The following is a 13,346-nucleotide window of genomic DNA, read 5'->3' on the forward strand; positions in this document are numbered from 1 at the left end:
ACCTTGCCGGAAGTCATCTTCAGAAGTATCTTCCTATATCCTTCAACTTTGGCTGTTGCAGTAATTTCCCATGTATAGCTCCTCTTCGAGTCCAGCGGGAGTGTAGGTTGCAAATGCTTCCTTAATGGCACACACATGTCGAGTGGCGCCAGAATCAAGCCACCACTCCTTTGGGTTACCAACCAGGTTGCACTCAAACAACATTGCACACAGGTCATCAACATCTTCCACCATGTTTGTCTGACCCTTGTTTTTCTCTTTGTCCTTCTTGGGGGCACGACAGTCGGGAGCTTTATGGCCTGCTTTACCACAATTATAACAGTTGCCCTTGAACTTTTTCTTGTTATGATCCTTCTCCTTTCCAGAAGGCCTCTTCCTTTTCTTGTTCCTTTTCGGAGTAGCATCTTCAACGACGTTTGCCCCTTCAATCGGTGAACTCTTACGGTACCTCTTTTCAGCGGTTTTGTTATCTTCCTCGATCTTAAGACGAATCACAAGATCCTCCAACTTCATTTCCTTTCTCTTGTGCTTAAGATAATTCTTGAAATCTTTCCATGAGGGCAGCAACTTCTCAATCATTGCAGCCACTTGGAACGCTTCATTCACTACCATACCTTCACCAATAAGGTCATGAAAGATAAGTTGAAGCTCTTGAACTTGGGTTCCAATGGTTTTTCCATCCACCATTTTATAGTCTAGGAATTTGTTGGGTTTTGATTGTGTTTGAAACTTTATTTAAACTTATACAGATTACGTTGTCAACAATCTTAAGGAAATTATTCCCCTCACAGTACTCGAGGTTGATGGAATATCCCCCCCCCCAGGATAGAACGATTATCTTACCAGAATAGTAGTACTCCAAATTCAGGTAGCGGCGAACCACTCAACGGCAGTGTATCACACAGAATAAAACAAAAGAGTTTTGGAGAGAAAGGTTTTATTTTGTTTTTGAGCCCAGAAAATTCGTTATGAATTCTGGAACAAATCAGGAATTTATAGCAGTTAGAGGTACTGATTCTGAATGTTTGCAACCATTCAGATCAGTCACCAGGTTTTTGGAGGGAAATTCAAAAATATCCGGGAAGAGAAAAACGGACCGGGTCGGTCACAAGTCGCGGGTCAGGGTCGATCCGCGTTGGATGTTTTTGGTTTTTTTTTCCTATTTAATTAATTAAATAAATAATTAAAGAAAAGTTTGTCCAAAAAGATAATCAATCAATCTGAAGCCGAGCGAGCGACGACGGCACGAGGGGTCCTTGCCCCCTCAACCCTTTTAGCGACTAGAGAAGGTGTAATGTAATATATACACCTCTCTTTTTCCTATGTGGGACAAATGCTTTAATCAAAGCAAAAGGATTTCACTTTTTCATCTCATCATTTCTCATTCACCAATATCAAAACCCAACAATAGTTACATATACTGATAACCAACAATGTAAATTCGCCCATGATATTGGTGACTGGTGAATGAAGCCAGAAATACATTTTTGTCAAAAAAAAAAGGAAAAAAAAGAGGAAAGTCAAAAGTACATTGGTATAGTAGGGTATTATTAATGCCCACTCCAAAACAAAGTCAAAGAAGAATGAAGCGATACGCGAGCCATGGTCAGATCACAGTTAATCCCCCATATTAAGGACTTCATTTAGCGAAATGGAAAACATTAGCGATTAAGTTGAGACATGTGTACAACTTTGGGGGGACTTGCAATCCTGTTTTATCGAATGGAATTTTCATCGTCTCATTGATGTAGAATGATTAGTTTTGTGTACTGTTAATTTAGTATGAATTGATGATGTCGTACTTAACTAATTTAAAATCATGATGACATATGGATCTAAATTATTGAAATATCTAATGAATTGATTTTACATATTTTTGAAATTAAAATAGAAAAGAAAAGGGGAATAAGGAAGTGAAAGGGAAGACGTAACATGTAAGGAAAAAAACAAAAAGCTAATAAAAGAGAGATTTGAGAGCAATTAATGAAGGGGAAGAACTAAAAAGGGGGATAAGAGTATTAATAGAAAAATGTAGGCAATAAAAGCACAGCTGGTGGTAGAGTCCCATTTTTGCATTTATTGCTGCCATTACTGACGGTGACGGCCCTTTCCTTCACTCCAAATCCCATTTATTACTGATACACATAATGCCAAATCACAATTATTTTCAATGACCACTATCTCCCTTTAATTTATTTATACTTAGTACTCACTTGTTGGCCATTTATAAAAGGCCCATATCCAAGATAACATTTCTTCTGCCTTTGAGAATTTAACAGAGTCGTTTCTTTTTCTCTCCCCACATATATATATATATATATATATTGAAGGATCTATCGATGACGGCAGAAGTTAGTTCTGTGGTTAGGATTATGAATGAATCGTCATCAGGGAATAAATCAACGGCTTTAATGACAAGGGACTTGTTGGGAGGATGCAGGTCCCTTGATTCTAAGGAATTGGACCTTGATTTGCAGGTTCCTTCTGGCTGGGAAAAACGTCTCGACTTGAAGGTACCAATCCTATGCCTAAAATCTCTCTCCAATTTTACATTTTCTTATTCTAGAAGAAAAATCATAATTTGATTGGTTTTTGCTGATAACTGTTGATTTCCCCTGCTTTTGTCTTATAGAATCTGTCGTTTGTTTAATTTGCTGCTAGTTAGTTCCATGATTTTTTAAAGAAGAATTTATATCTCGTATCAATTAGTTGCAATATTATTAGCTTACTAACTAATGGAATTGATAAGGCAGATCATTCACCAGATGAATAGTTTCTGTCCCATCCTAACTGTCTTAACGTTTATCTTGATAATGCTCTAGTATTTAGTACTCCACATTTTTGTTGGCTGTGAAAAAGACTTGGTTACACCTTAACTGTTTTATCACTACTCCAATTTAGGAAGACAAGTTTTAGGTGGAGAGAATTGGAAACGTGTGTGTTAAGCTTGGTGTTCTTGAGAAATCGAAAGCGAATCATTCAATATGTACTAGAAGACTATTTAGCTTGATTTTCTGTTTTCTCTTCTGCTGATTGGTTTTAAATACTAATAATTGAAATATTGTTCATTTGCAACAGTCAGGAAAAGTGTATCTACAGAGGTGCAATTCTTCATCGACGAATTTGGAACAGAAGCAACAAAACTATCAAACAGTTCAAGACCTTAATTTCCCTCCTTCGTCAAAGCAACCGCTCAACCTCTTTGACGAACCAAACTTAGACTTAAAGCTGCTTCCTTCATCGTCCTCGTCATCAAGTTATCAGAGTGTATGCACCCTCGAAAAAGTAAAATTTGCTCTTGAAAGGGCAGAGAAGGAAACAACGCGCAAACGCTCAATATCAGTGTCAATGTCATCATCTCCAAGGTCAAATTCCTCGTCCTCAATCAAGGACGCGGAGATTGATCAAGAGAATCCATGCTCTTCTATCGCTGCTGGTTGTCCTAGTTGCCTGCTTTACGTGCTAATATCGAAGAATGATCCTAAATGCCCTCGTTGTCATACCATTGTTCCATTACCCGTAGCAATGAAGAAGCCTAGGATTGATCTTAACATATCCATATAAGAGTGAAGAACCAAGAAATCATTTTGATTTTTTTTTTTTTTTTTTTTTTGTAAAGATAGAAGATATAATCTTGTAAGTTATAGAATGGTATATACAAGTTTCAAACTATTGAGTTCCTTCTTGGCAGAGTAGCATATGACTGCACCTTTTCAGTGGATAAATGCATGCTTCAACATTATTCAGTCTTTTGACGATATGCATGTACTGATACGTATTTGGGGCTCCTGTTGCAACAGCTAGCTATTGTGACCATGTAATTTAGACATGGTAATGGCCTTTAATTCTGGTGGCAGGACAGTCAAGTCATGAATGGAATGAGCAAAAATTGCTTGACAATTGGTTGATGTTTGTGGTTGAATGTTTCTTCTTTGTTTTTTTTTTTAGGATCCTGAAATTTTTGCAGTCATGTTCGATTGTGACATTACAAAGCAGAACATACAGTGAGCTGCATATTAACTTGGTACTCTTCTAATGATATACTGCCATGGGTTCTTGGTAATTCAATCTGCCAAGCATTAATTCAGACAAATAGTGGTCCTTCGGCTTAAGTTGGTCAATTTTTTTTTTTATCTAAAGGGTCTTCTTTATTTGCTCAACAAATTTCGAAATGCAGAGAGAATTTCCTATTTTATTCTTATTTCTACACTATAGTAGAAAAATAGTGATACAGAACGAACATGAAACTATTCTCACAGTTTGTTCATTTTATTTATGTTTGTTAAATAAGGTGGAAAACAGAAAGTCGAGGGTCGTAAAAATTGAATATCGACATATCTTCGCAATAAGTGGGTAGTACTAATTGAAATTTATTGTTAATTTAAATAAGTATTTTACTTTAGTTTAATGAAACAGTATAAATGCTGATGAAGGCTTCAATGGTCTATTGTTTAATCAATGCTACTGATATTACGATTTCATGCTTTAAATACAAATACCTAATTCCTTAGAAACAACTCCTATTTCTTCAATTAAACTCGTTGTTGATTTTTTCTCACTTTATTTGAATGAGGTTTGCTTCTCATGAACGAATGAAGCGGCTTTGAATTTTCTCTCTAAGCAGCTTTCATACGCTCTTAATTTTCTAGTTTCAATGTCTTCCTTAATTTGTTGAAATAAATGTGAATATGCCACTAAAACGACAATGAAGAAAAACAAGAGAGTTGTGGCTGTAGAAAAGCGAATATTATTTTTATTATGGTACTTTTGTATGGTTAAATTATGTTGTCGATGATATCATGATAAGGAAACACAGGTAAAAAGCTGTGAGTTCTATATATATATGCTGAGATCATCAAGAAATGTAGTGGGTGGGATGAATAGAATTTCTTCATTCCTAATTAAAAGTTTTGAGTTCAAGTCCCGAAAGTGGATACATTTCTGATATGAAGTGTTTTGCTCTAAAAAGAGTCAGCACAGCGAGAATCCAATTAGTAGATTCTGAATACTAGATAATTAAATAAAAGTATATTTGCGCACAGGGTGAGTTTGTTGAGTTTCACAGAGTTGGAGTGTAAAGAAAGGTAAACAATATTAACAGTGGATGAATCTTGAAGTGACATACATTAATGGAGTTGCAATTGATGTGGGAGGCTGCATATAATAAAGGCATTCTGCTTCAAAAATTAAATGGGTTGAATGGGGTATCCAACTACATTTAGAGCTGAAGACTTGCTTCTTTGGTTCAACTTAATTGCTACATTTACTATACTTTTTCAATTTTGCACCTAACTTCCATTTAATACCTATCGTATGTTACGTCTTTTAAAACCTCACACCTACTGCCTACCTTCTTTCTCATGATGTCAATCTTTCTTCATATTTTTCACAATTTTATTTACAATTTTTTTCAACTGTACAAATTGGTGCATTTATTGATTTGCCAAATGAAATTTTGTCCTCAGTCAAATCTTTTAAATACGTCGTGAATTTCTGCATTTATTATAGGGTAAATCCTAATGAATCCCTTTGACTTTTTAGAGTTAAGATAAGCATACTCCTTCACTTTTTAGAGTTATCTCAATGAAGAATCCCATGATGCGATAACGTTACTTCCTCCGTCTCAAATTATTTATCGTGGTTATTAAAAATATTTATCTCAAATTATTTTTCATTTTACGAGTTCAAAGCACGACTAATTACTTTTTTTCAAATTGCCCTTAGTGGAGTTTTGTCAATTAATGAAGATGAAACATAAATAAGATAAACATTTAATAAAGAGAGATTATAAATTAGACATAAATAAGGTTAAAGTTAGTTAAATACCATCCTAATTAATATTTTTAATGGGTGTGTAAAACAAAAAAAATGACAAGTAGTTTGTGACGGAGGAAGTATTTCAATACTTATATTTACTGTTACTATTTATCTTTTTGTTTTCTTACAAATATGTGAGGAAAACGTGAAATAAGAAAAAGGGAAAATTTTGGTTCACAAAGGTGACTTTGATACACGGTTCTATTTACAATTGTTTTTATTGTTTGGTGAAGCTTCCCAAAATATCCTTTTTGTTTATATCTAATTAACAGAAATGAGAGCACATATAATATGTCAATTTATTGTTGAGTAGATAATAGAACCTGCAACCGAAGCGTGGAACACAATGGATATGTAGGCTAATTTATGAAACGTTCCCTTTTTGGGTGACGTTTGGATTTTATTTTTATTTTTAAAAGTTGTGCAAATTAAATATATAATCGTTTGGAAATTACCCTTCCAACAACAATAGACTTAGCCTAATGTTTGCTTACATCTTATAAATAAAAGATTATTGTCTAAAGTGTGTGATAAGACCGTGATCTTACGTTTACTGGTAAGATTTTCAGTTGCTCAAAACGAATATTTAGACCATGTTTTAAAAGTTTCTATAAGTTGTTAAAAAAGTAAAAAAATGATCAATTTACTGAACAACAGTCCCAAAAACAAACATTTTTTTGCGCGGATTGCCCTTCTTTTGGGGTGGTCTTTAAATTTTGCCCATCAACTTGGTGGTCTTTAAGTTTTGCCCTTCACTTGAAAAGGTGGCCGAAAATACTAAGGTTTTGGATTCGAACCCCCGCTTAAGCATAAAAATAAAAATAATTTCGCAAGACAAGACTTTGACAAAAGTCTGTCTTATGCGACATAGGTTGCCTTAAGGCATAACTAAAGTTATGGCGGATCCATCATAGGTTGCCTTAAGGCATAACTAAAAGCTCGTCTTGTAAGACAACATATGCTGGATTCAGCATAACTTTAGTTATTCCCTAAGACAATCTATGCTGTCTCCGGCAGAGGTTGCCTTAAGGTATAACTAAAAGTCTGCCTTATAAGGCAACCTCTGCCGGATCTGGCAGAACTTTAGTTATGCCTTAAAGCAACCTATGCCGCATAAGACATACTTTTCCAAAAGTCTTGCCTTTCGATTTATTTCAATTTTTATATCTGAGCCGGGGTTCGAACCCAGAACCTCATGATATTCTAGGCGAAAGACAAAAATTAAAGACCAGCAACTTGATGGTTAAAAATTAAAGACCACCCCGAATAAGGGGCATTCCTGCTAATTGCCCAAAACAAACAATCGCCGGAAATTTCACGTGTGGTGCCATTTTCTTTGTGCATGTGTAATAATTAAAATCAAGAGAGCTTGAACCAGTGTGAAAACATAGAGGTTTGTCCAAAATAGAAGTCATTCTTAGTTAGGAGTTTGGTGTCCAATTTTACTTAAAATCTTTTTTTAAAGGTTAACGTCAGTCAACATGATACTACATCATTAATGACGGGAAATTAATGCGATAGTTTATTTCCTTAGTTGGACCAAAGTGTAAGCCTTCATCCAACTCTTGTGATTATCATCGATATATTACTACTTCATAATGGCTATTATAACTTCGAAGACTACTAAACCATTCAATAGTTTAAGTCAATAATAGAATAATACTTTACAATTAGGATTTTTTTCTTCAAAATTATTTGTAATGATTTTTTTAGACTTAATATAAATATATAGACTTCCAAATATTTTTAGCTATAAAATACGGAGTACAGTTTTAAGTCTGATACAGTGGGAAATGGATTCATCTGCATCCAGTCAATGGCGGAGGCGAATTCAGGATTTGAATTTATTAATTTTGGGTTTTAGGAAGGCAACTTCACGTACTAATTATTGGGTTCTAAACTTGAATTTCAAATTAATGAACTTCTTAACACATACATGGTTTTGGCCAAGGTTATTGGGTTCGGCGAACCCCTATCCTAAAGGCTTCCTTCAACCTTGGCCAGTGAGGAGTCATATAGACCGTAGGGTGTTAGTTGAACACCTTTTACCGGAAAATCATGTTGTATATTTAGAAAATTATATTGCATAAATAGGTCAAAATTTACTTTTATACCTGTATATATAAATTAAATCATGAACCCTTTTGACGATAATCCCGGCTTCACCACGACATGCAACCGCTTCCAGATTGCCAAGTATGTAGTTGGATGCGCACCTAAATAGAGTTTTTATGCATGGTTTTAAATTTAAACTAACGTCTGTCAATTATTCATGCGGTTAGTAAGAGTTTGATATGTTGGTAGAAAATTGTTGGAATCATATCAATTTTCAATTCTTGGTGAGATATCTAACCCTATTGCTTTCCAAAGTTTAATTTGGTGTTGAGGAGCAAATTAACTACCTGAGGAATCCAAGAAGCTTACGCATTGGAATAATTGGGAAGCTGGAACAGATGTATAAAAACGATTGAAAAGGCTGTTTACCTAAACCCTTAATTAAGATACTATATACTATATATCTGGGGACTTTGATTGCTTCAAGGTGCTTATTATGGCAATTAATACTGCATTCATTTTGTACCTAACTCACACAAACTTAAATTAATTATTACGACTGCTCTAACATACATTAAATGAGTAGTTTATTTTGAATTGAAGTTGCTCACCCACTTGCCTTCCGCGCAAATGCCTTGGACATATATCTATATACTGCATATTGAAATTAAAAAGTTCTACAAGTGAAAAACTTTGAAATAATTGGCATGGTTTGACTACAAATTATATATATGTATGTATGCCGATTGTTAATAAGGTAGTGCTGGAATTTGGCTGATTCATACAAATGTCCCCTTTTAGGCTATTATTTAGATTTTATACCAATTTTTAAAATTTTCATAGAATTTTTAATTTGCTCAAAAGAGATCTTTATACCATTATTTAAAGGGTCCATAAGTACCAAGAGAAAGAAAAAGAGGTTCATTTACTGTAGAATCCATCCGGATAAAAAAAAAATGTCCACGTAGTAAAAAAGAAACATGTGTGAAAATTTACGCCAAGAATTGAATCAGAGTTTTACAGGACATTGCATTTCAGATTTCAAAGGGTTGGTGAACTACAATCATTCCAAATCCTCTTACAACATTTTTTGATAGCCACCAGTGGCGGAACCAGGATTTCCAGTAAGAGGGTTCAAAATATGAAAAAGTAAACACACGAAGAAGTCAAAGGGGATTCAACGTCTACTATATATACATAAAAAATAAATTTAACCATGTATACATAGTGTAATTTTTCGTCGAAGGGGCCCTTCCTCCCTCCGCCCCTGATAGCCACATTGAGTAGTTTCAAAGAGAAAAAAAGGGGGAAAGATCACGCATGCCCCCTCAAACCAAAATATTTATTCGAGATGCTCCCCAATTATGATACTAATATGGTATATAAATATACTGAGATGACATTATGGAAGATGCTACTCTTAGTCCTCCATGATACCATCATGGTATAAAAATACTGAGATGGTATCATGGAAAATGCTTTAGTCCTTTTCTTAGTCATCCATGATACCATCATGATATAGAAATATACTGAGACGATATTATGAATGATCATGTTCACTTACTAAAAATAACACGCTTTTCTCGAAAAAAACCTCAATGATACCATCGTCTTACATACATATACTGTGATGGTATCATGGAGGACTGCTTCTGTCCTTTAATGGGACATTCCTCAGGACCATGGTACCATCATGGTATATAAATATACTGAGACGTATCATGGAGGACCGCTTCAGTCCTTCTCTTAGTCCTACATGATACCATCATGATATATAAATATATTGCGACGATATCATGGAGGAAGGGGTTTGGGCGAGGACGGCACATTGGGTAATTAGTTTGGGCTGGGTTGGACAGAAGCGAAAATAATTTGGGAGGGGCCATGGGCAAGTAATTAGTTTGAATTGGGCGGGCAATTAGTGATGATTTCCCAAAAAAAAAAAAAACTACATTTAGTTGCTACAACTGAATATTAAATGTCTTTACCACAGAAAGAGTTCATATGTCAAAATTGTGAGAACTAAAAAGTTGACTTGGTTGTTGCCTCTTAATTTCTTCGTAACAAAAGTGTAACTGACTTTAACGTAAAGGTAAATGAAAATAAAACTGTTAATCTTGCGACATTTTCAACGTCGCCCAAATTAGAGGAAAATAGCCAAGTCTAACTGTAGTTCTACCTGGTTTTATAATGAAGTATCATTTTGTTTGGGCGGATTGCCCTTCTTTTGGGTGGTATTTAAATTTTGTCCCTCAAATTGGTGGTCTTTAAATTTTGTCCTTCGCTTGAAAAGATGGCCGAAATTTCCGAGGTTTTGGGTTTGAACCCCCGTTCAGGCATAAAAATAAAAATAATTTCGCAAGGCAAGACTTGGGGAAAGTTATGTCGGATCCGGCATAAGTGCCTTAAGGCATAACTAAAGTTATGCCGGATCCGACATAGATTGGCATAACTAAAAGTTTGCCTTATAAGGCAATTTATGTTGGATTCCGCATAACTTAAGACAACCTCTATACTGTCTCCGGCAGAGGTTTCCTTAAGGCATAACTAAAGATAAAGTTATGCCTTAAGGCGCTTATGCCGGATCCGGCATAACTTTCCCCAAGCCTTGCCTTGCGAAATTATTTTTATTTTTATGCCGGATCCGATTTCGAACTCAGAATCTTAAGGTTTCTATGCGAAGGGCAAGAAATAAAGACCAACAATTTGAGGGATAAAAATTAAAGACCACCCAGAATGAGGGATATTCCTGCGAATTGCCCATGAAGTATTGTGCAAGTTCTAAATAGGCCATAAGCGAGGTAATAGGCGTTAGCCCATTAATATCTATCTATAAATAGACTGAGGCCCACAATAATAACAATCTTGATGGATCAGCAGAATGGACTAAGGCCCACAATTAAAATGGATCTGCTTATTTCTTCAATGCCTCATACCAAATTGTTCCTCAGCCTTTTCGAGTTTTTCTAGCCCATTAATTTGATCTCAACTCAAGACCTTTGCAGCATTTATGCGCATTGATTTGGCTAGGGCAATTCAGGATTGGCCTTCACTGGGGGTGGTCCTTAACTTTTGTCCATCAAATTGGTGATCTTTAATTTTTATTCTCTGCCTTTGCAAATTCTGCCTTAAGGCGGAATTTGAGCCTTAAGGTAGAATTTGCAAAACTGTCCATGCAAATTCTGTTTTAAGACCCAAATTCTGCCTTAGCAAGAAAAGCCCGACAGAATTTGCATAGGCAGAGGACAAAACTTAAAGACCATCAATTTGTAGGATAAAAATTAAAGACCACCCAAAATGAAGGACGAACCGCGCAAAAAAAAAAAAAAAAAAAGACTTGGCTATACCAATTATGACCAAATGAAAGAGGAAATTATTAACTATAATGAATAGCAAGCATGAAACAACATTATGAGCTCGCTGTTTGGGCCAAATCAAATGTTATAAGTACGATATACTGTATGTTGGAGCATAAAACCAAGTAAAATACAAGTAAAGGGAGGAGCTTCTCTTTAATTTGTGAAAAGGTTTTGTTCTTCGTAAGTCTTGGCTTATTTACTCGGAAAAGTAGTGATGGTTACCTCTTCTCTTTTGGTTGAATTGGAAGTATATGCTTTCGCCTAAATCTGGGAAATGTTCTGCTGGGATTGGAAGGACCACTATACCAAAAAATTTATTGTTTCGGAGTAGAAGATAACCTGTAAAGCTTAACGGACTAGAAATAATCAGAAATCCCTTCATAATTGTCTGTACAATCAACAAGTCGTTGTAGTATAGTGGTAAGGCAGTCGAGCTTGTTCTGGAAACGTTTTTTTTGAGCCGAGAGTCTATTCGGTACGTATGTTGTTGTTGGTACTTGTCTTTAGAGTTTAGACTATCTAGTCTTGTACAGTGTGAGTTATCAAGCCTTTGTTTACGGTGTAATTTACTTGAAGCTGGACCTAGAAGAAGGCATTTAAAGGTTCCTACATACGCTTTTACTTACTAATCAGAGTAAATATGTCCTGTGTTTTTGGCATTTTGCTTTAGCCCTTCTTGATGATGTCTTTTAGTTTCATTTTGCACTTCCTGGTTACTATATTAGTATCTTACAGAACATTCCTGAGACTGAACTTTTTTGTCAAATTCTTTTTTTTATAATGATTTTCTAATCAATATCTCCTGATGAAAGTATTCGACTCTGTTAAGTAATGGGGAAAGCACACAAAAATAATTGATTGGATTCGTCAATTTATTGAAAGTTAGCTTACTTTGGGCCTTCTATTCTTTTGTATTTTTGCTGCGAAGTGTGAAGCTGTGGATTGTGGACTAATTTGGTTAGCAACTATGCTATTATAATATTACAAGTCCAGTAATTAGATGTGAATAGAAAATTAACTCAGTTTTAATAGAATGATTATTGTTAGGGAGGTTATTTGCCTGGTATTTTCCGGGGCATGTGCACCATTAACATATGTTGAACTCACATGTTATAACAGTGCAGGGCTGGCCCTCATATTCCGGATCGTAGTTAAGGTTTTTTCCAGTAAATATGGAATCTATAACAAGCTAAACAAAGCAAAAATACCTTGGCATCTTCAAACTAATAAACAAGTCTGCAACAGGAAAACGCCATAATAATGCCTGCAAATATTGAATGTAAGGATCAAGTTGAGCAAAAAAAGAAATACAATTACTCCAACGTTTCATGTGGCTTCTGCGTTAATTAAGGGGTATTTTGACATTGATTTTATTTCATTCATAAATGAGGGGCAATCCAATCATGGAATTCCGGGCCGTTGGTACAAACCTCTAAAATAAACTAAGCTAAAATGCGTTAAGATCTTCATTCAAGTTAAAGTGTACAAATGATTGATGAAATAATATATTTTTTGAAGATTTGCCAGTTCAACAAATATTTTTCCACTTTATTCATGCCAACTGCCAATCACATGATAAGCTGTGCACAGCTTATTTCATATACGCGTGGAAGAAGAAGAAGAACCGAAGGCGACGCAAAGAATGTTTGTGTTGTTATTATTATTGGAATTCCGTCTTCTTGTTAAACAAGCAACAAAATTGAGACAAATTAAAACTGGCCCCATATATGCATCATATCATGTTAAATTTCTTGATTTGGTATTGAAACATCGAGTGCAAGTTAGTACTTTTATGCCTTCACCTATTACTTCCCAACTAAATATCCACGCAAGGACAATTTGAATTGTTACATCTAAAGTTAAGAAAAAGCACAAAGAAACAAAGTTAGGAAAGATGTGATGCCTTTGAATACGATAGTACCTTTGCTCCATCAGTAACATGTATTCTCCTTACTTGTCCTATTAGGCTTCCTACTCTGTATATGCACAGTCTTCTCGTAGTTTATTACGTTAGGTCTTACATTATTGTTTGTGTTGCTTAAGCAATTACTACTGTAATTCTCTACTTTTTAGGACACAGCTGGCAAACCCTATCAAAGCCATTCACCATTAATT

At 35.2% G+C, this 13,346-nt stretch overlaps 1 protein-coding gene across 1 annotated transcript; it reads left to right on the forward strand.

The window, feature by feature from the left end:
* The first annotated feature begins 2,034 nt into the window (after positions 1-2,034).
* LOC132618519 (protein CURLY FLAG LEAF 2-like) lies at positions 2,035-3,908 on the forward strand. The gene is made up of 2 exons (XM_060333554.1): positions 2,035-2,513; positions 3,079-3,908. The coding sequence occupies exons 1-2, from the start codon at positions 2,340-2,342 to the stop codon at positions 3,562-3,564; spliced, it is 660 nt and encodes a 219-aa protein (XP_060189537.1). The 5' UTR covers positions 2,035-2,339; the 3' UTR covers positions 3,565-3,908.
* Positions 3,909-13,346: the final 9,438 nt, after the last annotated feature.

Source organism: Lycium barbarum, chromosome 11, assembly GCF_019175385.1.
Source record: "Lycium barbarum isolate Lr01 chromosome 11, ASM1917538v2, whole genome shotgun sequence".
NCBI classification, from domain to species: Eukaryota; Viridiplantae; Streptophyta; class Magnoliopsida; order Solanales; family Solanaceae; genus Lycium; species Lycium barbarum.

Excerpts from the sequence above, each read along its gene's own strand:
- LOC132618519 (XM_060333554.1), top strand. The coding sequence starts at position 2,340 with ATGACGGCAGAAGTTAGTTCTGTGGTTAGGATTATGAATGAATCGTCA. Across the intron at positions 2,514-3,078 it reads AAAAACGTCTCGACTTGAAG|TCAGGAAAAGTGTATCTACA; the intron begins GTACCAATCCTA and ends CATTTGCAACAG.